General features: G+C 45.7%; 1 protein-coding gene across 2 annotated transcripts in view; it reads right to left on the reverse strand.

Moving 5' to 3' along the window:
- The window catches only part of LOC134957550 (vitamin D3 hydroxylase-associated protein-like), a 181,824-nt gene that overhangs the window by 43,529 nt on the left and 112,658 nt on the right, over window positions 1–25,637 (reverse strand). For both annotated transcript variants that reach the window (XM_063939531.1, XM_063939532.1), the window contains exons 5-8: window positions 9,692–9,898; window positions 8,269–8,309; window positions 6,047–6,171; window positions 1,953–2,078 (exon numbers count right to left, since the gene is read on the reverse strand). In XM_063939531.1, the coding sequence (XP_063795601.1) occupies window positions 1,953–2,078; window positions 6,047–6,171; window positions 8,269–8,309; window positions 9,692–9,898 (499 nt within the window). The remainder of the gene's footprint in view (window positions 1–1,952; window positions 2,079–6,046; window positions 6,172–8,268; window positions 8,310–9,691; window positions 9,899–25,637) is intronic.

A 25,637-nucleotide genomic window follows, 5' to 3' on the forward strand; every position in this document is an offset into this window, starting at 1 on the left:
CCACACACAGCGCTGTTTGAGGTAGAAATAAAACAACTACCAGCGCTATCTGTGTACCTTAATAGACTACACAGACTTTACGCAGACCCCCCCCCCCCCCTCTCCCCCCAGTCTACAAACCCCTGGTACTGCACAGGATAGCTGGAGTTGCTTGGAGGGACAGCTCTCCCTGTCAGCGTCCCTGTATCAGGATCTGCACGCAGGAAAATTACGCTGAACGCTGCTGGGTTCGCTCTGAGGAGAAGCTCCACCCCCTGAACATGGCGCTGCTTCCCGCTCTTCAGTTGTTTTATACTGGCCTGAGCGTTACCGAGGTCCCTGACAGACTTGTAGACCAGTGTAGGGTATCAGGTGTCAGGGCGCCCCTCACAGGGCCGCAGTATGTACCGCTGAGCCTCTGGAGCGCAGTTAATACTACGCTCCCACGCTGTTGCCACCATCTTCACACCGGCTCCCCGCTTGTCAGGGGGGCCGGTGACTTACTTGCCACCGGAATATTCTGGCTCTGTAAGGGAGTGGCGGCATGCTGTGGGAGTGAGCGGTCGCCTGGGGCGGCTAGCGATCAGCACCCCCAAGGAGCTAATGTCCTGTCAGCGGAGATAGCTGCTCAGACCCCTCAGGGCGGACACTACTCCCCCCCCTTAGTCCCTCAAAGCAGGGAGGCTGTTGCCAGCAGCCTCCCTGTGCCTAAACTAACTCTTAGAAAATAATAAAACTAAAGAAGCTCTAGGAGCTCCCCTAGCTATGACCGGCTCCTCCGGGCACATTTTCTAAACTGAGTCTGGTAGGAGGGGCATAGAGGGAGGAGCAAGCCCACACTCTTAAACTCTTAAAGTGCCAGTGGCTCCTAGTGGACCCATCTATACCCCATGGTACTAATATGGACCCCAGCATCCTCTAGAACGTAAGAGAAATACATACAGTATAATAGTGTTGCCAAATATTTACAACTTTTATATAGAATAAAAATGCCATAAAAAACATCTATAGAATAGATCCTCTAACTTTTATAGGGGCATACTTATCCCAATCCGCATCTCAGATGACGGCAGAGTTCGGAGTGTGGGATGCTGGATGAACTCAGACCATGCCTTGTCAGTGAATGCCCCTTTAAAAACATCTGAGTTCGGCCGGCATCCCGCATGGCTGCCTAACTAGGGCGTCATTACATCCGGCCCGTGGATGGGTTGTGATAAATTCAACCAAAATAACTGAATACATCACAAAAATCTATCAATTATTGCGTGCAGGGACAGAACTTGCGAGAAAGCTCTCTCCCTGCAAATCCGCTTACCACAATTCTCAGGGTATTTTTCGGAATGAAAACCCTGAGATTATAACGTGCATGCGCCACTGCCGGTTACTCCCTGCGACAAACTTGCCCCTTCTCTGCTAAGCCTTACCGGTAGCCAGGACCGATGATTGGTGGTCCTGGAGGGCAGCTGCTCATCAGATCCTGTGCTCCGCTGTAACCTCTGGTGCTGAAAAGTGAGATGCCGGCTTCACACCATTGCTTTATTGCACCAGGGATCACAGCAGGAGCACAGAGATCAGCTGACCAGCTGCCCTCACCGGATCACCGATCACCGGTCCCTGGGTGCAGATTAGTATTGTTTACAAAAAAACTATTATTATTTTTTACACATTGATCAGCCTGTGTCCCCATCAGAGACACATGGCTGATCACAGGAGCCATAGCCAAGCACAGCCTTCACACACCACCCAAATCTAAATCTCTCTGCACATGTTACATCTGGCCCACCTGCAGCGCAGCACAGTTTGGCCAAGTTACTTGCTTCTTTGGTGTGCTTCCACATCTGAATAACCTCCATTGAACGTGTTTAGCTGACAGTGATATGTTCGGATATTTCCGTAATTGCTGTTCTACTAACAGGATAGTTAAGAGTCTTTCTATCATAATGGACAAACTCCCCCATTTTAAAAAAACGCACCGTGTGTCCGGCTTCCTCTAGGAGGGTCTTGGTTTCCTGGATGGCCCGTCTCATGCTTGGGTGGGGGAGAAAGTATCCATCAGTGTCGTAAAACCCAATTGTCAGGCGTCTTGAGCTGTTATAAATCTGTAATGATGGGATCACGTCAGTAATTGAACATCCGAATATCTCCTGGTTCACTATCATTTAACTTTATGGGGCAGATGTATTAAGCCTGGAGAAGTGATAAAGCAGTGATAAGTGCAAGGTGATAACACACCAGCCAATCAGCTTCTAATGGTGCCCATACACTTGTGCGATGCCCCGCGGGCATAGCCAGATTAAAGAGGGGATGCAGGGCATACTGTATCCCGGGCCCCCCTTTGTCAGGGGGCCCCCTGGTCAGAGCACACTGACATCCCTAGCTAATTTATCTTATTTTTCTATGTGTATTTTAAGGTTAAGTTGTATTAGTTCCACTACAACTTTTTTATAGAAAATAGTTGTCTTTCAATTAGGTGGAGCTATAAACAGTACCCAGGCATTATTAAACTATTACTAAAATAAATATACACCATTGTTTTCAATTTAATATACACAATCTATACCTCCCACCATGACCCATTTCAGGAGGGACAAAATGCTCTCTACCTGGACTTCCTTCTTAATTTATGACTGCAATCACCTGCAGTGGCAAACGCAGGATTTTTAGAGGGGGGTGTCCAAATGCAATCCACTATCTCCCACTCTGCGGAACATTGGTGCAAATATGGGAGTCTGGGGGAGTGGTATAAGAACCTAATACAACCCTGGACATACATGTAAACATTGGTCTTTTTATACACTGTATAATCTATGGAATACAGTATTAATAATTAACACTATAGATGGTCTATAGTATAGGCTGGATCAACCATATTTAACTAATATAAATAAGATAATTGGTCAGGAAAAGGTTAAACATACTATAATAAATAAATTCTCCCACCTCATGGTAAGGCTCCTGTCTCTTCTTCCTGGCAGCTACTCTCTGGTCCAGTGCACTGATTGAGGACTCAGATCCACACAAACAGCAAACTTGGCAGAAGAAGCTGCTACCACTAGGCATGTGCAGCAGCTCTGCTCTCTCCCTAAAACTGTATGATGTGGCGACAGCTCTAGTAATCGTATTATACACCATTGCTATTGATGTCCCTTTTGAGCCACTTGCCAAGGGGAGGGGGGTTTCCAGGCAACCGGAACCCCCCCCCCCCCCCCCCCCCCGCGTTTGCCTATGACCTGTATTGAAATACCTTTCTTATCAATTAAATAGTTTAAGACAAGTAACGCCAATCATATATTAAGTGGGGAGTCCAGGTAGAGAGCATTTTGTACCTCCTGGAATGGGACATGTTGGGAGGTATGCATAATTTAATATACATCCCACACCTTCCATTAGGGCCCTCCTGTCTTAAGTGCCCCGGGCAACCCCCGAGGCTTAATCCAGCCCTGCCTGCGGGGCATCGCACCGGCAGTTCAGGTGCGATTAAATCGCACCTGAACTGCAAAAGTGATTACCATGCGATCATGTGATAGATCGCATGGTAATCACGTGATGGGCACATCACCGCCGAGTGGGAGCGGCCTCTGGCCGATCCCGGCGGGTGCCCATCGCACATCGCAGTGCTATATATAGCATGTGTTTTTAAAAACACATGCGATCGCACTGCGATTCGATAAATATTAAGTGCAGCACATACTATCTTGAGACGTGAGATTCAACCGGCGCATCGCGTCGAAAGGTACCTAAAATGAGCATACAATCCTTCGATTTCTCTCACAGATGCGGTCGAAATCGAAAGTTAGCACCGATTATCTCACAAGTGTATGGGCACCATAACTGTAAATTTACATATTGGAGCTGATTGGCTGGTGCGTTATCACCTTGCACTTATCACCACTTTATTACTACTTTATCACTTCTCCAAAGTTAATACATCTGCCCCTATGTTTCTTAATACAAGACTGCCATGTTACAGTATTACCCGTCATCTCCAGTTGTACAGTGGGCAAAATATGACAAGTGGTAGCAAACATAATGGACAGTAACTTTTATATAAAGCCTCTCCGATATGGTTCAGTATTTGTTAGTAATATATAATAGCCAGTGCACAGACCTTATGTCACCAACACAATATGGTAACCAAGCTCCTCGCTGTACAGTCACTGGGTCTGATTGCTCCGTATACAGCCATATCTAGGGGCCCATTTATCAACCATTTATCACTGCGCATAATTAATGGTGCTCCAGCCAATCAGCTCCTGTCATGTGTTTGAAAAATGACAGGAGATGATTGGCTGGAGCCCCATTTATCATAAGCAACGAGTTTTAAATACCTAAAACTGGATAAATGAGCCCCATAGTTCTATTCTGAGTTGTGTATGAGGAATGGACACCTATTGCATCCTGCAAGGGGTAGGGTAGGTGTAAGTACATATTCTAGTTATGTCAGCTGCGCTATTGGACAGAAAGACTGGAGGAGGAGCAGCTGACTCAGAATGCTGGTGGATACTCGTACTTGCATTCCGTAAGCTACTGTGCTGCATTCCGAATGCATACGACGAGGCCCTCATCAGAGCAGAATGGATCTCTGGCAACTCAGAATAGAATGGATCTCCAGCAACATTTGCATGGCACACCCTCAAGATGGTTTTCTTGTATGTTCACATTGTTGCTGCCATCCAGAAATGCCCATTTCATGCACGGAGAGAGACGGCAGAGATCTGTCCAACTCAGAATTCCCTGATTGTTCTCTGCACAGTGTACAGTTTGCAGGGTGTATGGAGCAGCTTGTGGCCCACTGGGAGGAGTTCTGCAGAATCATTTAATGGGAATGTCATACACACAGAAGTGATCACTAAATGCTTCCTCATACAGACTCCGAATCCAATTCTTAGTGACGAGTAAATGGGTCTGGCTGCTTCCAGTGATCAGAAACCTGTGTGGACACCCGCCTGCCTATCTGAGTCAGCCACATCAATGCGACAGTACCGCCCTCTGTCCTCAGCACGTGAGAGCAGACGTAATCACTATTATCTGTAATAGCACCATCCTTACCCTCGGTGCAGGAGATCCGACTGATATGAGACTGAACTTTATATACACACGCCTCTGAGAAGCCTGCAATTCTTTCTACTTGCCCGTGGCACACGTACAACATACCTCCCAAATGTCTTAGTTTTGACAGGAGAGTCCTGCTCATCCGGCACTGTCACACCATCCCACCCATAGGCCGCAGAAGGAGGGGAGGTTGGGAGGTCCCTTCTCACCTGCTGCACTACTTAGCAGACTAAGTGGGGAATTTACTAAGCAGTGATAAGAGCGGAGAAGTGAGCCAGTGGAGAAGTTGCCCATGGCAACCAATGAGCACTGAAGTAACATCTATAATTTGCATACTATAAAATGATACAGAGCTGCTGATTGGTTGACATGGGCAACTTCTCCACTGGCTCACTTCTCCACTCTTATCACTGCTTAGTAAATGTCCCCCTAAGCGGTAAATCAATGCTGTGGATATGCACCCTATTCACTGGAGAGAGGGATGAAAATGAGGGCTTGGCTCATGGTACATCATTTCCCCAGTGCTGTAAGGCCATGCCCCCTAATTTCCTGATATGGGCCTGAAGAAAGTTGGAGGTTTGCCACGGGATGCTTATCCTCTATGCAAACCCTCCATTACCGGCCCATTACAACATAGCAACACCAATTTATTTAGCCATATGTGACTGAGATGTGTACCATGCTAAATATCACGGAATCGCTCTAAGAGGTGTATGTAGGCCAGGACGCATGTGCTTTTTGCTAAACAAAAATAAAAACGTGAGATTCATCTGCATTCAGAATTGTGTGCATCACTGGAGCAGGCCCACTGTGTGGAGCTCTGCTAAATAAATACACTGAGATTACCAGGAACTCATTTCATGGGAACTTCATATACACCAACATGATCACCAAGCTCATCCTCTTACAGGCACTGTGAGGAGCACTATGAGGTGGAGAATGCTTAGCGCAAAACAAAAGCTATTGAGCAGTCCAGATTGATGCTATGTGGAATTTGCTCAGTCTCATACAGTACCTCATCTTTGAAAGGGACTGGAGGGATAGTGGGATCCAGCTGGAACATGTCATCACACAGCACGGCTTTCATAAACAAGGCCAGACTGTCCACATCCCGTGCCATCGGTCCAGGCATCATCACAACTATGAATACCAAAATCAAATTAATGTTACACTCCTGAGTATCACAGGTTTCTGGTAGAGGCAGTAAAAAAGACCTTATGTAGAAGCAGAATAATAATAACACTGACAGGTAGGGGGTGTAAAAGGTCTCTCAGACAGCTGGCTAGGCTGTTTCCCTCACAGTGGGAGCCATAAGAGTGGTGGCACATGTCAAAGTCGAAAAATATTGCAGTACACACATCACGTACGAATTACACACAGATGGCCTCCGCGCGTGTACGTGTTCTGCTGTGCGTGCACATACTCGCAATTTGCGTATGGTCGCTCCTGCGGTCCTGCGCGTGGTATGGGTATTTACGGTAGAGTTTGTGAACGCATGGAGAGCTATCAAAACACATTCCATATTTAATCCAAATAGCGCACAATGTACACATAGTCCCCCTGCACCACACCAGAAAATAACAACAGTTTAAATGATTCCAGAACAAAGGGATTCACCTTTACAGGATAAGAGGGGACAGACTAAGGTTATAAGGTGGTGTTTGGTATCCAGCTGTAGGGTATTTTAGGGGTAACATTCCGGTGTTGGTCTGCGGAAGATCGCATGTTCCTGCGGATAGTTATGTGCAGAAGCAGAATATAGCTATAAACTGTATTTACTGTATATTATGTATGCGGCGGGAATCCAGAGGAGACCACCCACAAGAGCAGTTGAGAAAGACATCGCCTACCTTTTCAAATCGACCTATGACCTCTCCTGTACTGTAAAAGTGCATTCCTGTGTCCAATGGACAAAGGGATTACAGTATCCATTGTATTGCTTTTGGAAGAATTGTATAAATGAAGCCTGCTGCAGCCTGGCCTGGCACAAGACTCACAACGTTATCTATTAGATGACGGAGGACCGGACCGGGAAGCGCACGCGAATATACTCACGTATGTACATTGACTGTAGCCATTTACTCTGTTATATTGTAGTGTATTATTTGTATTGTAAACCCCCTTTCAGCAGTAATCCACTGTGGTGTCGGAACCCAGCGGTAAAATCACAATTGGTGTCGTGTCCTCATTGCCCTGCTAAGGTTTAAAGTGTTTTATCATTGCATTACATTACTGCTAAGGTTTAAAGTGTTTTATCATTGCATTACATTACTGCTAAGGTTTAAAGTGTTTTATCATTGCATTGCATTACTGTAAAGGGTTAAAGTGTATCTCTGGGTGTGCGCGCGCTGTGTGTACTTTGTACCCCCAGCGCGGCGTTTGTACGCAAAGTCCGTACAGTGATACGGGACTCCGTACGCAAACAGTGTATAAAGTACGTAGCGTGTGTACTAAGGTTAGCGGCCGCAGCGGCTCCATGGTAAAGTGTATTCTAAGTGTGTGTGTAAGGTACAGCTTTCATTCCTGTAAGATAATCAACATTATCACACACTACCCTGGATTCCACTGCGCATGCATTGAGGAGACAGGATAGACCTTAGGCAGAGCCAGATTAACAATGGAACAGATGCAGCTCCAGCTCCAGGCCTCCATTTAAATATAGACCCACCAGTCAACAATCAATCATAAGTATTTAAACTGTATTTCTGTTTTTCTGACAAAATGATGCAATCTTTGTATTTTTATGTATTTAAGGAGACAGTGGGGTACTGACCGCACCCACACAGAACTGGTCACACCCACATGACACTAACCACTCCCAAACAGCATTGGGCACACCCATACAGTGCAGTAACAGCTCCTAGGCCCATGTGGCCCCTAATCCGGCTGTGACCTTATGTTATATACTCTGTGCGACCCAGCCCCTTCTCTACTGTTCGGACGCCCTGAGGGGGTGATTCAGACCTGATCGGTGGGCTGCCAACATTGCTGTACTGCGTTCGGATAGTCGCCGCCTCCAGGGGGAATGTAAATTCGCCGTGCAGGTGTGCGATCCCATGTGTACGCAGAGCTGCAAAAATCCACTTTGTGCAGTCTCTGCGCAGCCCAGGACTTACTCCTCCAGTGCGATGAGAAGAGGCTGATCGGGGCCGGAGCTGACGTCAGACGTTTCTCCACTGCATGTGGATGTGTTTTAGTATGTACAGACATTTAGTAAATTTATTACAATTTACAAACCTGATTTCATCCCACTGATCGGAGAAGCAAATCCCAGCGTACTGGAAAAGACAAAGAAATGGCCTCTTATAGTAAACATAGTAGGAGATGTATAACTGGACAATTAGGCAAACACTGAGCATAAACTGATGCTTTTTGCTGATATTACATATAATGGAAGCTTGGTGATGTCATTACTGATAATTGATGCTTAGTGATGTCATTACTGATGCCCCTTTAATTTCTAAAATAAAAAACAGAAAATACTGCACAACCCAAATGCATACCTCTCTTTTTGTAGTCTATTAATAATTATGTTATCTCATATCTAATTATGCTTTAAATTGGGCCTTATTCAGAGTGGATCGCAGCCGCTCCGATTGCACAAACAGCGTTTTTGGGTCTTCTGTGCATGCAATAAATCATGATGCGACCGCATCCTGGAAGGATTCATTAGCATCATGATTGACAGGCGGTGGGTGTCCGGGGTGGCGGTGAGGCGGTGTTTGGGGGATGCAACAGGGAATGTCATGGCTGTTTTCTGGGCTGGTCAATGACGTGGCCAGCATTTCCTGCTTTCGGAAACCAGGAGGAGGTGCGTAGGCAGGGGTCAACCTCTATTTGAGGTTTTTGCAATGCAATCGCAATTGGATTGCGATCACATTTTGCGGCTCCCCAGCATGCGATTTTAGTAGTCACAGATTTTGCTAAAATAGCTAAATCTGTGACCAACTCTGAATAACCCCCTTTGAGTCCTATCGGGAGAAAAGTGTTAGCAAAAATAACATTATTATTATTATTATTATTATTATTAATGATAATAATTAATAATATAATATACTTAGTGATGCAGCTACTTATAATAGTGCTTAGTTATGCCATTACTATTAAAGGATTCTTAGTGATGTCATTACTGGTTAAGGAAGTTTAGTGATGTCATTGCATATAATATAGTTATGCCATTACTATTAAAGGATTCTTAGTGATGTCATTACTGATTACAGATGCTTAGTGATATCACCACTGGTAATAAATGCTAGCTTAGTGATGTCATTACTGATAATAAATGCTTAGAGATGTCATATCCAAGTATTCAGTATTTACTTATTAAGTTTATAGGGATATTAGAAGCTACTCTGGAGTTTTGGCCCTCAGGTTGCACCTTGTTCTTTATATAATTATAAAATTCTGGGGATCTTTCACAATTTAGTTTACGGCTGAGGTTCTCAAACGCGGTCCTCAAGACACGCCAACGGTTCAGGTTTTAAGTTTATCCATACTTGGCCACAGGTGACTTAACTAGCATCTCAGTCAATTTGATTTAATCATCTGTGCGGAGCCATGGATATACCTAAAACCTGGCCCGTCTGGGTGGCTTGAGGACCGCGTTTGAGAACCTCTGGTCTACGGGATAATAGATATTTACATTCAGATTACAACACACCTCAGTCTATCCCCAGTAGGTTTCAGCCCACAGATTCCACAGAAGCTGGAGGGCACTCGGATACTTCCCACAACGTCACTGCCCACTCCAAGGATTGCTCCACCTCCTGCAATCAGAGCGCCTTCACCCCCGCTCGATCCTCCGCAAGTCTTCTTGTGATTGTGAGGATTCAAGGTCTGTCCATAGATGGAATTGCTGCAGTCAAAGCTACAGAAGAATAGGAGAAGACGATAGAAGAAAGTGATTTACTACTGTTTGCTGATAGATTTATTACCAGATTCTTAATCATGCATTGTCTGGTGCACAATTTCTTTCTAAATGTTGCAAATAGCAATCAAAACTTTTACACCATAATCTCTAGAAAACCCATTTTCATTTATAAGATGTGACTTCTTTTCTATAACCTTCCTGATTTTTAGATACTGTACAAGTAACTTTAAGAGATTGTTTTTCCTTTTCCACCAAAATCCCGGGTCCAACCCAGGATTTGGGACATGGTTCCAATCCAGGTCAGACCTGGGACTGACCCCACATTCCCAATGTGGCTCCAATCCGGGACATTCCTGGATCGGCGACTTTCGCACTGCACACGGGTGCGGTCTTTCTTCTGCCAGTGCTTGGAGATGACAATCTTTTAGCACGGGGAAATCCGGCTCTCCCCATACCGTAAACGGGATCCAACCCGGCTTATCCATTTACACTGTAGCATATCTACAGTAGATGATTCCAACCCTGGATGCTACCCGGGACCCAGTTTTGTTTTGAGGGAGCCATTTCCACTGAACCGTGACCCTGGATATTACGGCAATAACCTTGTGTTTTATCTATAATCCAAGATTTTTCAGTGATACTGTGATATAAAAACACGGATTGTTATTTTTCATGAATTTTAATTTCATGCACTTGGTTTCATATGCATTTCCATGTCAATAATAGCATGGACAGTTTAGAACATGTAATCTATCATCACTCCATGACTATTACAAATAATTTTTAACATCAATTGTTGACATTATATATATATATATATATATATATACGCAAGTATTGTTAGCCGACACTCCATTTTTGAAATATATAACCTGCGTCGGTGCCCTCCTAGAAATGGATCCGTAGATTCGAACAACGTATGAATGGCAAAAGGCGGCACTCAGACGGCTTGTAAGAAAGACTGCGACTCTCAGAGTTTTCAGATCAGCATTTCAGAGTTTATGCTTGAACCCTTTCGTCAGGAATGAAGTCTAATCAGACGAAACGCGTTGGTTAACACCTGATCTAACCCATCTTCTCAGGTTACACAGTATCTATTCCTTTTTTTAGTATTGATATTCGTGTTTTATCTTGTTGTTTTATAATTATATATATATATATATACAGTAGTGCTACAGTATATCCTTGTGAATTAAAAACCTTGTAATAATTTTTATATACAACGTACTAAGTCTTCCTATTTTGGTATGACACCGGTGGTCGCTTAGAAGTACCTTATCCATTTCCCAATATTTTTGTACTAGCACCTATACCAATGCTTAGTTTATTTAAGGTACAGCATATGCCCTCTTACACATAGGGAGTGTCGCTAAGGAGACAGTACATATTATTGTCTATGGTCTGACTACTAGTGTTTATGTTGGTCACTGCATCATGGTGCTGTTAGCTTTCTTTATATATATATATATATATATATATATATATGTGTGTGTGTGTATATGTATATATATATATATATATATATATACACATACATATATAATGTAAAATGGGTACTTAAAATAAGGGCTCTCAGGCAGGTTTTCAATTACAACACAGTGTATTTACTGGCATCAGACACTGTAGAACAGCATACACCGGCTTGGGCCTGGTCACACTGGTACATACAGAAAATACACAAATGAACATAAAAGGTCCTAGCACATGCTCAATAGTCATTCTGCTGTAGTGGCTTGCAGCCACACATGCCATGCTCTCCTGGCATGGCCAATGTCTACAGTCCCTCGTGCTACAAACTATTCCCTGCTCACTGACCTCTAGCAGACATCAGTGCACTGAACTCTGGGTAGTCAGGATTTTTAAACCCCTCTCCTGCACCTTCCTGCTGTCTCTGGTTTCTCCAGTTGCAGCTGTGCAGTCCTGGTTTTCTTCTCCCTTAGAGGGAGCTGATTCCACCAAAATGTGAACAAATCAGGGGAGAGACCACCCCTCTCACCACAGTTTATATATATAGTGCATCTGGAAAGTATTCACAGTGCTTCTCTTTATCCATATTATGTTATGTTACAGCCTTATTCCGAAATGGAATAAATTCATTTTTTCCCCTCAAAATTCTACACACAATACCCCATAATGACAACATGAAAAAATATTTTTTTAGATTTTTGCTAATTTATTAAAAATATAAAACTAAGAAATCACATGTACATAAGTATTCACAGCCTTTGCCATGAAGCTCAAAATTGAGCTCAGGTGCATCCTGTTTTCACTGATCATCCTTGAGATGTTCTTACAGCTTAATTGGAGTCCACCTGTGGTAAATTCAGTTAATTGGACATGATTTGGTAAAGGCACACACCTGTCTATATATGGTCTCACACTTGACAGTGCATGTCTGAGCACAAACCAAGCATGAAGTCAAAGGAATTGTCTGTAGACCTCCGAGACAGGATTGTCTCGAGGCACAAATCTGGGGAAGGGTACAGAAAAATATCTGCTGCTTTAAAGGTCCCAATGAGCACAGTGGCCTCCATCACCCGTATATGGAAGAAGTTCGGACCCACCAGTACTCTTCCTAGAGCTGGCCGGCCATCTAAACTGAGCAATCGGAGGAGAAGGGCCCTAGTCAGGGAGGTGACAATAACCCGATGGTCAGTCTGTCAGAGCTACAGCATTCCTCTGTGGAGAGAGGAGAACCTTCCAGAAGGACAACCATCTCTGCAGCAATCCACCAATCAGGCCTGTATGGTAGAGTGGCCAGACGGAAGCCACTCCTTAATAAAAAGCACATGGCAGCCCCCCTGGAGTTCGGAAAATGCACCTGAAGGACTCTCAGACCATGAGAAACAAAATTCTCTGGTCTGATGAGACAAAGATTGAACTCTTTGGCATGAATGCCAGGCATCATGTTTGGAGGAAACCAGGCACCACTCATCATCAGACCAATACCATCCCTACAGTGAAGCATGGTGGTTGCAGCATCATACTGTGGGGATGTTTTTCAGCGGCAGGAACTGGGAGACTACTCAGGATAGAGGGAAAGATGAATGCAGCAATGTACAGAGACATCCTGGATGAAAACCTGCTCCAGAGCGCTCTTGACCTCAGACTGGGGCGATGGTTCATCTTTCAGCAGGACAATGACCCTAAACACACAGTCAAGATATCAAAGGAGTGGCTTCAAGACAACTTTATGAATGTCCTTGAGTGGCCCAGCCAGAGCCCAGACTTGAATCTGATTGAACATCTCTTGAGAGATCTGAAAATGGCTGTGCAGCGAAGCTTCCCATCCAACCTGATGGAGCTTGAGAAGTGCGGGCAAAGTTGAAAGGCGAAACTGGGCAAAGATAGGTGTGGCATCATATTCAAAAAGACTTGTGGCTGTAATTGCTGCCAAAGGTACATCACCAAAGTATTGAGTAGAGGCTGTGAATACTTATGTACATGTGATTTCTTAGTTTTTTTGTTTTTAATAAATTTGCAAAAATCTAAAAAAAATATTATTATTTTTACACGTTGTCATTATGGGGCATTGTGTGTACAATTTTGAGGGAAAAAATGAATTTATTCAATTTTGGAATAAGGCTGTAACATAACAAAATGTGGAAAAAGTGAAGCGGTGTGAATACTTTCTGGGTGCACTGTATATACAGTATGTATATGTATATGTATACTCTAACCTTATTATCAGACAGGCTGATAAGGGTGGGGCTATAGTCTTGCAGGACTTTCAGGATTATAATAACGAAGCCCTACGCCAACTGTCGGTCTCTGAGGTGTATGTGAAACTATAGGCCAATCCAACGGCCACGTGTAAAAAGAAACTCTTAGAATGTTTGGAATGTGCAGTAACAGTGGGTTTAATTTCTGAGGAATTAATTGAGATCTTACTACCTAAATTTCCGTTGGTGCCAATATTCTACCTATTGCCCAAAATTCATAAGGGATTGGAATCACCACCGGGCAGACCCATTGTGTCGGCCAGGGGTTCACTGTTGCAACCCTTGGCTATATTCTCAGATTCACTGTTGCAGCCTTTATTAATATACGAAAAAAGCTTTTTGTTAGACACTACTACCTTCCTGAATAGGCTGCGATCTGTTACTACGATTCCCTTAGATGGTTGGTTTTTCAGGCAGAGAACGGATAAAACTGGTGGTCACTGGTCAGCAAAACTCTGCACTGTACTCCTCCTATATAATACAGCTGCTCCCCAGTCCCCACAATTAAGCAATAAGCACAAATATTTGCAGCAACATTAATAAACGGAGAGGACGCCAGCCACGTCCTCTCCCTAACATTTCCAATGCACGAGTGAAAATGGCGGCGACGCGCGGCTCCTTATATAGAATATGAATCTCGCGAGAATCCGACCGCGGGATGATGACGTTCGGGCGCGCTCGGGTTAACCAAGCCATACGAGAGCCGAGTATGCCTCGGACCCGTGTAAAATGGGTGAAGTTCTGGGGGGTTTGGTTTCCGAGGAACCGAACCCGCTCATCACTACTGCTAATACCCCTTTTCCACTAGCTCAAAAAACACGGGTAAATGCACGGGGACGCGCATTTACCCGTGTTTTTTGCTAGTGGAAAAGGGTCCCTCCGCAAAAACCCGGATCAAGTGACCCGTGAATCCTACCCGGGTAACTACCTGGGTAGGACACGGGAATGATCCGGGTAGGGTTGTAGTGTAAACGGAAGCCGTGTCGATGCGACATGGCTCCCGTTTACACTGTATGGAAGGGAGGCACTGGGAGATCATGTGATCTCCCAGCGCCGCCCCTGTCGCGTCACTTGCAGCGTCACCAACCTGGCAATATGCCGGGTTGGTGAGCGCAGTGGGAAAGGGGGCTGAGCACTGTCCGCAGCCGGGTAACACCCATGTCAGGCTCCCGGCTGCGACCCGTGCTCAGTAGTGGAAAAGGGGTATAAGTTTCTCCCGCTCAGTATGTACTTAATGATTTTTAATTAATTCACAAGGTGTGAGACACCTGTAAGGGGGTGGGGAAAGCACATGAGGGGTATAAAGGTATGTGTTGTATGCTTTTCTGTTAATAAAGCCTGACGACAGTGGCGCAGACCACTGAAATGTTGTTGTTACATCTTGTGTGAGGTGTGAAACTTCATTTATTTCACCGTGAGTGCCACGTCTGTATGCTGTGAATCGTCATCGGTGGTTTGAACTGTTATTTATTGAGAGTGCCGTACCTGCTGCTGTATATATATATATATATATATATATTGCAACAAATAGCCCGGCACTCCCACCTGCTGCTGTATATATATATATATATATATATGATTTGCAAAAAACGAGGCAGCACTCAGGAGACTATGGTGAACAGGTGAACTCTGTCAAATGGAACTTTATACAGATAAAGTTCCATTTGACAGAGTTCACCTGTTCACCATAGTCTCCTGAGTGCCGCCTCGTTTTTTGCAAATCATACATACCCAGACTGCCTAGTATGGGAGGGAGGGCACCGGAGCAGGAGCTTTGCTCAGATAGCCCATGGGGGAGTGCCAGATAATTTGCCCAGTATATATATATATATATATATATATATATATATACATACATACATACACACACTATATACATATATAAAACTGGTGAGAAAAGGGGTTGATTCCACAACATTACTATCTGTAGACTATTTATTGGTCAGGCCATCAAAGCGGTAATACCCCTTTCAGACATGCAGCTAAATCCCAGGTTTATGCAAGTGAATGTGCATCAATCTGGGATTACTGCAAATCGTACTTGCCTACCTGACCCTCTCCATGAGGGAGAAAATGCTCTTTTCCTGGACTTTCCTGGTAATGTATGATTGCCATCACCTGTGGTGAGCTAGTTAATTGATAAGAAAGGTGTTTCACCACAGGTGATGGCAATCATACATTACCAGGAAAGTCCAGGAACAGAGCATTTTCTCCCTCATGGAGAGGGTCAGGTAGGCAAGTATGCTGCAAGTGTGAAAGGATACAACACGGGAGTAAGTCCCAGGTCCCCGACACTGCTCCCGACCAGGGTCATGGAGCTGAGACCCGGGAATTTGCCAGGCTGCTAGACCAGGCAAATACCTGGTGTCACAACTGAGGGCCTGAGCTGACGGGAGGCAGCCTCAGTTGTAGGGGCTGAGATGTACCGGAACCTGGGAGGTTGTATCAGACCCCTGGACATGTAAGTAACATGAATAATAACTGCCCGAAGGCGTGACCACGACAACTTGGATAAAAGTCAATGATGTTTATTATGACAACTCCGCAACACAGCAGCAGTAAAAGAAAACGTAAAACTCAGCAAATAATAAATACAGTTCCTGGGTACTACAGGATGGCAGGAGCCACAGGGCACTGGTAGTGTGAGATAGTTCTTATGATCTTCTAGATGGAAAGTCCTTACCAGGCCCGACTGTAGCAATGGAGATAACCCAGGATTGTGCCAGCTGGTGTTCCAGGAAAAGCTGGGTTGCTGAAGGTAAACAGCTGCTGTGGATACTGGCTGGAACCAGACTGTTGTTAGCACGGAGTGGATACTGGCTGGAACCAGTTAAATAATAGATGAACTTGGGAGCGATGAAATATGAACTGAAATGTAGAACTTGAGAGCGGAGAAATAATAATACCGGTGGAGAGTGGTAAAGTGTAGAAAGGACACCGGCCCTTTAAGGGAAGCTGTACTCTGCTGAAAGCTGAGCTGGAAGCAGGTAATGTTGTAGCTGGAAACAGATGAATCCACAATGGATTGGAGAGTCAGGCTACACCGCAGGTGGAATGCTGGTGCGGGTCTCTATGGTGGAAGTCTTGAGACAGGAGCTGGAACCTGGAAGACAATCACAGGAGAGAGACAAACAGGAACTAGGTTTGACAACCAAAGCACTGACGCCTTCCTTGCTCAGGCACAGTGTATTTATACCTGCAGCAAGGAAGGGATTGGCTAGGCAATTATGCAGATTATCAATACTGAGAACAGATTGGTGGAAATGATCAGCTGACAGAATCCAAGATGGCTGCGCCCATGCAGACACTTGGAGGGAAGTTTGGTTTGTAATCCATGTGGTAATGAAAACAGTAATGGCGGCGCCGGCCACCGGAGACAGGAGGCGCCAGGCTGACAGATGCACATCCAACCACGCGGACACAGCGGAGGCCGCGGCTGACGTAATCGCCACTCAGACACTCCTCATGCAGAAGTTCAGGGACGGCGGCGGAGGCCGCGGGAGACGCCATGCCAGGTGTAATATGGCGTTTACAGTGACAGCGTCCCAGAGTGACAGGAGAGGATACAGGAATGTACACATCAGGATAACAGATGGGATCCGGTCCTGGAGCGCTGAGCCAGCCTTAGGAGGCATCTGATGGGTAAGAAATGGCGTCCAGATACCCGGATCGTGACAGCACCCCCCCCTTTAGGAGTGGCCCCAGGACACTTCTTTGGCTTTTGAGGAAACTTGGAATGGAATCTCCGGACCAAGGCAGGAGCATGGACATCAGAAGCATTGGTCCATGAACGTTCCTCAGGACCATAACCCTTCCAGTCAATAAGATATTGTAGTTGACCGTAACGGTGACGTGAGTCCAGGATCTTGGCCACTTCATACTCAACGCCTCGTTGAGTTTGGACTTTCGGAGTTGGAGGAAGTGAGGAATGAAACCGATTCAAGATCAGCGGTTTCAACAGGGAAACATGGAATGTCCTGGGTATTTTTAAGAAGGGAGGCAACTGGAGTCTGTAAGCAACAGGATTGATGACTTGTTCAATCTTGAAAGGACCGATATAGCGAGGTGCAAACTTTATACTGGGAACTCTTAACCTCAAATTCTTCGTGGATAACCATACCCGATCACCCACCTTGAGAGCAGGAACTGCTCGACGCTTCTTATCCGCAAACTTCTTGTACCTGAACGATGCCTTGAGCAGAGCTGATCGTACGCTCTTCCAGATATTGGCAAACTGATGCAAGGTGATATCCACTGCGGGAACAGAAGTTGCTGGAAGCGGTTGGAACTCAGGGACTTTAGGGTGGAATCCAAAGTTAGTGAAGAATGGTGTTGAAGCAGATGAAGAATGATACTGGTTGTTATGACAGAACTCGGCCCAGGGAAGTAATTGAACCCAGTCATCTTGAGAGGAGGACACATAGATGCGGAGGAAGGCCTCCAAGTCCTGATTCACCCTCTCGGTTTGACCATTGGTCTGAGGATGGTAAGCCGTGGAAAACTTTAGCTTGACTTGGAGGACTTGACATAAACTTCGCCAGAATTTGGCTGTGAATTGAACTCCTCGATCTGAGATAATTTCTTCAGGAAGACCGTGGAGTCGGAAGATCTCTTGTATGAATACTTGAGCCAACTTGGAAGCTGACGGAAGACCGGTGAGAGGAATGAAGTGTGCCATCTTGGTGAACCGGTCAACTACCACCCAGATGGTATTGAACTTGTTGCACATGGGTAAGTCTGTAATGAAATCCATCGACAAGTGGGTCCATGGTCAACGGGGAACGGATAGTGGAACCAGTTGCCCCGCAGGCGACTGGCGGGATACTTTATGTTGGGCACACTTTGGGCAAGATGCAATAAACTCCAAGACGTCTTTTTTCAGAGTTGGCCACCAATAGGACCTAGAGATAAACTCCAGGGTTTTTTGGATACCTGTATGTCCGGCAAAACGGGAAGCATGGGCCCAATGCATGAGCTTCTTCCTTAGCATCGGCTTCACAAAACTTTTCCCTGATGGGGGCGTAGAGTCCATCCCTACCGTGGAGAATGCCAACGGATTTATAATAGGATGCTTGTCTGAAGACTCTGACTCATTTTCTTGCTCCCATGAGCGGGAAAGGGCATTGGCCTTGCGATTCTGAGAGCCCGGACAGAACTGGAGTTTAAAGTCGAACCTGGAAAAGAAAAGTGCCCATCTGGCCTGACGAGGGTTGAGACATTGTGCGCCCTTCAGGTATAAAAGGTTCTTGTGGTCTGTAAGTATGGTGATTAAATGAGAAGCTCCCTCCAACAGATACCTCCACTCTTCTAGAGCGAGCTTGATGGCTAGCAACTCCTGGTCGCCAATGGCATAGTTGCGCTCAGCTGGGGAGAACTTCCGGGAGAAGAAACTGCAAGGGTGTAAATGGCCATCTTTAGCCCTCTGAGATAACACCGCTCCTACTCCAACGGAGGAGGCATCCACCTCTAAGATGAAAGGAGAGTCGATGTCAGGCTGTTTCAGAACAGGCGCAGAGATGAACCTTTGTTTTAAAAGATGAAATGCTTGCATGGCTTCTTCAGACCACTTGGACGGGTTAGCACCCTTCTTAGTGAAAGCAGTAATAGGCGCCACAATGGTGGAAAAGTCTCGTATAAACTTTCGGTAATAGTTGGCGAACCCTAAGAACCTCTGGACCCCTTTGAGGGTTAAGGGTACCGGCCAATTTTGGATTGCTTGTAGTTTCTCAGGATCCATCTCTAGTCCGGAACCAGACACAATGTACCCTAGAAACAGAATGGACTTGACTTCAAAGACGCATTTTTCTAATTTGCAATAGAGATGATTGACACGGAGACGGGACAGAACCTCTTTAACCCAAAAACGATGTTCCTCTAAATCGTTGGCAAAAATGAGGATATCGTCTAGATAGACCACGACATGACGGTATAGAATGTCTCTGAAGATCTCATTGACAAAATGCTGGAAGACAGCTGGAGCATTGCTCAATCCGAAGGGCATGACGAGGTACTCATAATGTCCGTCACGGGTGTTAAAGGCGGTCTTCCACTCGTCACCCTCACGGATCCGGATGAGATTGTATGCACCTCGCAAGTCCAGCTTTGTAAAGATGGTAGCTCCGCTAACTCTGTCAAAGAGCTCAGTAATCAGGGGTAAAGGATAACGGTTCTTGATGGTAATGTCGTTCAAACCTCTGTAGTCGATGCACGGCCGCAGACCACCATCTTTCTTTTTTACAAAAAAGAAGCCTGCGCCGGCTGGAGAAGAAGAAGGTCGAATGAACCCCTTTGCTAGGTTCTCTTTAATATATTCCTCCATAGAATGCGTCTCAGGCAGAGACAACGGATAAGTTCGGCCTCGAGGTGGAACCTTCCCTGGAACGAGATCAATCGGACAGTCCCATTCTCTATGAGGAGGAAGGATATCAGCAGAAGCTTTACTGAACACATCCGTGAAATCTTGATATGGAGGAGGTGGAACATCAGACGACCTGGGGGAGGAAGAACAGACAGGCAATACTTTAAACAAACATGTCTCAGCACAGGAGGAACCCCATGCCAGGATTTGCGTAGTCGTCCAATCAATTGTAGGATTGTGAAGACGGAGCCATGGAAGGCCCAGGACCACAGGATGTGTGGCACTTGGAATCACTAAAAAAGAAATAAGTTCGGAATGAAGAACTCCCACTCTCAGACGAACTGGTAGAGTCCTTAAAGAAATAACTGCATCAAAAATTTTGCTGCCATCCACGGCAGTTAAAGAAATGGACGAAGGAAGTCTCTCGGTGGGTAGGGACCACCGTTTAACATAGGCTTCGGTAATAAAGTTCCCAGCTGCTCCGGAATCAAGGAGGGCAATGACGTTCCGATAACGTTGAGCAACTTGAAGCGAGACTGGGAGATTACAATCTTGAGGAGATGGAGAGGAGATCATTACTCCTAGCCGGCCCTCTCCTTGGCGAGCTAGGATTTGGAGTTTCCCGGACGTTTGGGACAGGCATTAATGGTGTGAGACGGAGCTGCACAATAGAGACAGAGAAACTTGGAGAGACGTCTTCGGCGCTCAGCAGGAGTTAAACGGGAACGGCCAAGTTGCATGGGCTCATCTTTAGATGGTGACAGTTGACGAGGAGGAGGAGCAGAAGATTTTGGAGCAGATGATCTTCCACGCTCAGTTGCTCTCTCTCTGAAACGTAAATCAACTTTCGTGCAGAGTGAGATTAGCTCATCTAACTTAGAAGGTAAGTCTCTGGTAGCTAACTCATCTTTAATACGCTCAGATAAGCCATGCCAGAATGCAGCATACAGGGCCTCGTCGTTCCATGCCAGTTCGGATGCCAGGATCTGGAACTGTATCAGATATTGTCCTACAGTACGTGACCCCTGGCGTAAACGGAGAATCTCGGATGAAGCTGAGGTTACCCGGCCTGGCTCGTCGAAGATGCGCCTGAATGTTGACACGAAGGCAGTGTAGGAAGATAGCAGGGTGTCGGACCTCTCCCATAACGGTGATGCCCAATCAAGGGCTGAGCCACTGAGAAGAGAAATAATGTAGGCAATTTTTGTACGGTCACTGGGAAAATTGCCAGGTTGTAGCTCAAACTGAATCTCACACTGGTTGAGAAATCCCCTGCAGAATCTTGGAGATCCGTCAAATTTTGCTGGCGTTGGAAGATGAAGACGTGGAGCAGAATTGGGTAAGGTGGGTGGGGTTATAGCTGGAGTCACTGTGGTTGACGCACCAGATGCGCCTGATCCACGGAGAGTTGTCTGAATCCCATCCAGCCGAGTAGAGAGATCCTGGAGACAGCGGATGATGTGGCCCTGTGCAGCCTCCTGATGTTCTAGTCGGGCTGCCAGTTCTTGCATCGGCCTGGCCGCTTGATCCTGGTCTCCGGCTGGATTCATTAGGTCAGTGCTTACTGTCACAACTGAGGGCCTGAGCTGACGGGAGGCAGCCTCAGTTGTAGGGGCTGAGATGTACCGGAACCTGGGAGGTTGTATCAGACCCCTGGACATGTAAGTAACATGAATAATAACTGCCCGAAGGCGTGACCACGACAACTTGGATAAAAGTCAATGATGTTTATTATGACAACTCCGCAACACAGCAGCAGTAAAAGAAAACGTAAAAGTCAGCAAATAATAAATACAGTTCCTGGGTACTACAGGATGGCAGGAGCCACAGGGCACTGGTAGTGTGAGATAGTTCTTATGATCTTCTAGATGGAAAGTCCTTACCAGGCCCGACTGTAGCAATGGAGATAACCCAGGATTGTGCCAGCTGGTGTTCCAGGAAAAGCTGGGTTGCTGAAGGTAAAACAGCTGCTGTGGATACTGGCTGGAACCAGACTGTTGTTAGCACGGAGTGGATACTGGCTGGAACCAGTTAAATAATAGATGAACTTGGGAGCGATGAAATATGAACTGAAATGTAGAACTTGAGAGCGGAGAAATAATAATACCGGTGGAGAGTGGTAAAGTGTAGAAAGGACACCGGCCCTTTAAGGGAAGCTGTACTCTGCTGAAAGCTGAGCTGGAAGCAGGTAATGTTGTAGCTGGAAACAGATGAATCCACAATGGATTGGAGAGTCAGGCTACACCGCAGGTGGAATGCTGGTGCGGGTCTCTATGGTGGAAGTCTTGAGACAGGAGCTGGAACCTGGAAGACAATCACAGGAGAGAGACAAACAGGAACTAGGTTTGACAACCAAAGCACTGACGCCTTCCTTGCTCAGGCACAGTGTATTTATACCTGCAGCAAGGAAGGGATTGGCTAGGCAATTATGCAGATTATCAATACTGAGAACAGATTGGTGGAAATGATCAGCTGACAGAATCCAAGATGGCTGCGCCCATGCAGACACTTGGAGGGAAGTTTGGTTTGTAATCCATGTGGTAATGAAAACAGTAATGGCGGCGCCGGCCACCGGAGACAGGAGGCGCCAGGCTGACAGATGCACATCCAACCACGCGGACACAGCGGAGGCCGCGGCTGACGTAATCGCCACTCAGACACTCTGCGTGCAGAAGTTCAGGGACGGCGGCGGAGGCCGCGGGATACGCCATGCCAGGTGTAATATGGCGTTTACTGTGACAGCGTCCCAGAGTGACAGGAGAGGATACAGGAATGTACACATCAGGATAACAGATGGGATCCGGTCCTGGAGCGCTGAGCCAGCCTTAGGAGGCATCTGATGGGTAAGAAATGGCGTCCAGATACCCGGATCGTGACACCTGGGTTACATGTCTGAAAAGGATATTAGTTATTTGTTCCACCATGTGTGTCATAGACCATAAGGCTTGGGGAAAGGGGTGGCGACAAAAAATCCCCCCTTACCCTTGACATTTGCTAAATGCCTCCCTTCCTCGTTGGGAAATACACTACAGTATATGATCTACCCACCATGGGATATAGACCTAGACTATTCATCCACCCCTGAACATAGGATAACTACTTGCTAGGTGACAGTCACTGCTGTTGTCTCCTCCCTGCCAGCTGAATGAATTTAAAAGTACACATACCACAGCAATTGCTGTATAATTTAAGTGTTCAGTGTCTGAGGGGTCTATTTGCTAAGCGATGGAGACAGATAAAGTGGAAGGAGATAAAGTACCATCCAATCGGCTCCTAACTGCCATGTTACAGGCTGTGTTTGAAAAATTATCGGAATTGTAGGAGCTGGTTTGTTGGTACTTTATCTCTCTCCACTTTATCTTATTCCAATGCTTAGTAAATGGACCCCTTAGTATTAAATTACCCTTCCAGAGCTGAAAAAAACATTGTTCTATTTTTTTATTCCCCCAGGGGTCAATTTGGAACACCCCTATTGTCCTTTGGATGCAGGTTTGGGTGTTCCTTGGCTCTAGTCTCTATGGTGCCAGGTATAATATAATGGACTTCATGAGAATTTCTTCATCTGGATTCCTCAGTCTTTCATCTGACCTGCCCATGCTCGCTGTCGGTGACTTCAACATCCCCATTGATATTGCTACCAACACTGACACACTGACAGACACCTCAAACTTGTTTTCTACCATCTCTGAGACATCTCCTTTTCTAATTCTGTAATCTCACTGTTTTTATGCTTAATAGCCCTAGATATGGCTCTGTATGTCACTCTTAGCCACAGATATGGCTCTGTATGTTACTCTTAGCAACAGATATGGCTCTGTATGTCACTCTTAGCCACAGATATGGCTCTGTATGTTACTCTTAGCAACAGATATGGCTCTGTATGTTACTCTTAGCCACATACATGGCTCTATATGTTAGTCCTAGCCCCGGATGTGGCTCTGTATGTCACTCTTGGCCCCAGACATGGTTCTGTATGTTAATCTTAGCCCGGTTATGGCTCTGTATATTACTCTTAGCCCCATAAATGGCTCTGTATGTTAGTCTTGGCCACGGATATGGGTATGTACAGTATGTCACTCAGCCACACATATGGAGCATATGTCAGTTTTAGCTCAAGATAGGACTCTGTATGTTAGCCTTAGTCCCAGATATGGCTCTGTATGTCACTCTTAGCCCCAGATATGGCTCTGTATGTCACTCCTATCCACATATATGGCTCTGTGTTTGTCTTAGCCTCATATATGGCTCTGTATGTTGGTCTTAGACCCAGATATGGCTCTGTATGTCACTCTTAGCCACATATATGGCTCTGTATGTTAGCCTTAGCCCCAGATATGGCTCTGTATGTCACTCTTGGCCCCAGATAGTGCTCTATATCTTGCTCTTGGCCCCATATATGAATCTCGATGTTACTCTTGGCCCCAAATATGACTCTGTATGTCACTTTTGTCCCCATATATGGCTCTGTATGTTAGTCTTGGCCACGGATATGGCTCTGTGTCACTCAGCCACATATGTGGCTTTGTATGTCAGTCTTAGCCACAGATATGGCTCAGTATGTCACTCTTGGCCCCATAAATGGCTCTGTATGTTAGTCTTGGCCACGGATATGAGACTGTGTGTCACTCAGCTACATATATGGCTCTGTATGTCACTCTTAGCCCCAGACATGGCTCTGTATGTTAGTCTTAACCCCGGATATGGTTCTGTATGTTACTCTTAGCCCCAGATTTGGATCTGTATGTCACTCTTGGCCCAGATATGGTTCTGTATGTTACCCTTAGCACCAGATATGACTCTGTGTGTTAGCCTTAGCCCCAGATATGGCTCTGTATGTCACTCTTAGCCCCATATATGGCTCTGTATGTTAGTCTTGACCACGGATATAAGACTGCATGTCACTCAGCCACATATATGGCTCCATATGTCAGTCTTAGCCCCAGATATGGCAATGTATGTTAGCCTTAGCCCCGGATATGGCTCTGTATGTCACTCTTAGCCTCATACATGGCTCTGTATGTTAGCCTTAGCCCCAGATATGGCTCTGTATGTCACTCTTAGCCACATATATGGCTCTGTATGTTAGTCTTTGCTCCAAATATGGCTCTGTATGATACTCTTGACCCCAGATATGGCTCTGTATGTCACTCTTAGCCCCAGATAAGGCTCTGTATGTCACTCTTAGCCCCAGAAATGGCTTTGTATGTTACTATTGGCCCCAGATATTGCTCTGTATGTTAGTCTTAGCCCCAGATATGGCTCTGTATGTCACTCTTAGCCCCAGAAATGGCTCTGTATGTTACTCTTGGCCCCAGATATTGCTCTGTATGTTAGTCTTAGCCCCAGATATGACTTTTTATGTCACTCTTGGCCCCAGATATGGGTTTGTATGTTGGTCTTAGCCCCAGATATGGCTCTGTATGTTAGCCTTAGCCCTGGATATGGCTCTGTATGTCACTTTTAGCATCATACATGGCTCTGTATGTTAGCCTTAGCCCCAGATATGGCTCTGTATGTCACTCTTAGCCACATATATGGCTCTGTATGTTAGCCTTTGCTCCAAATATGGCTCTGTATGATACTCTTGACCCCAGATATGGCTCTGTATGTCACTCTTAGCCCCAGATATGGCTCTGTATGTCACTCTTAGCCCCAG

The sequence above is a fragment of the Pseudophryne corroboree genome, chromosome 9 (assembly GCF_028390025.1).
Source record: "Pseudophryne corroboree isolate aPseCor3 chromosome 9, aPseCor3.hap2, whole genome shotgun sequence".
In the NCBI taxonomy this organism is placed as follows: domain Eukaryota; kingdom Metazoa; phylum Chordata; class Amphibia; order Anura; family Myobatrachidae; genus Pseudophryne; species Pseudophryne corroboree.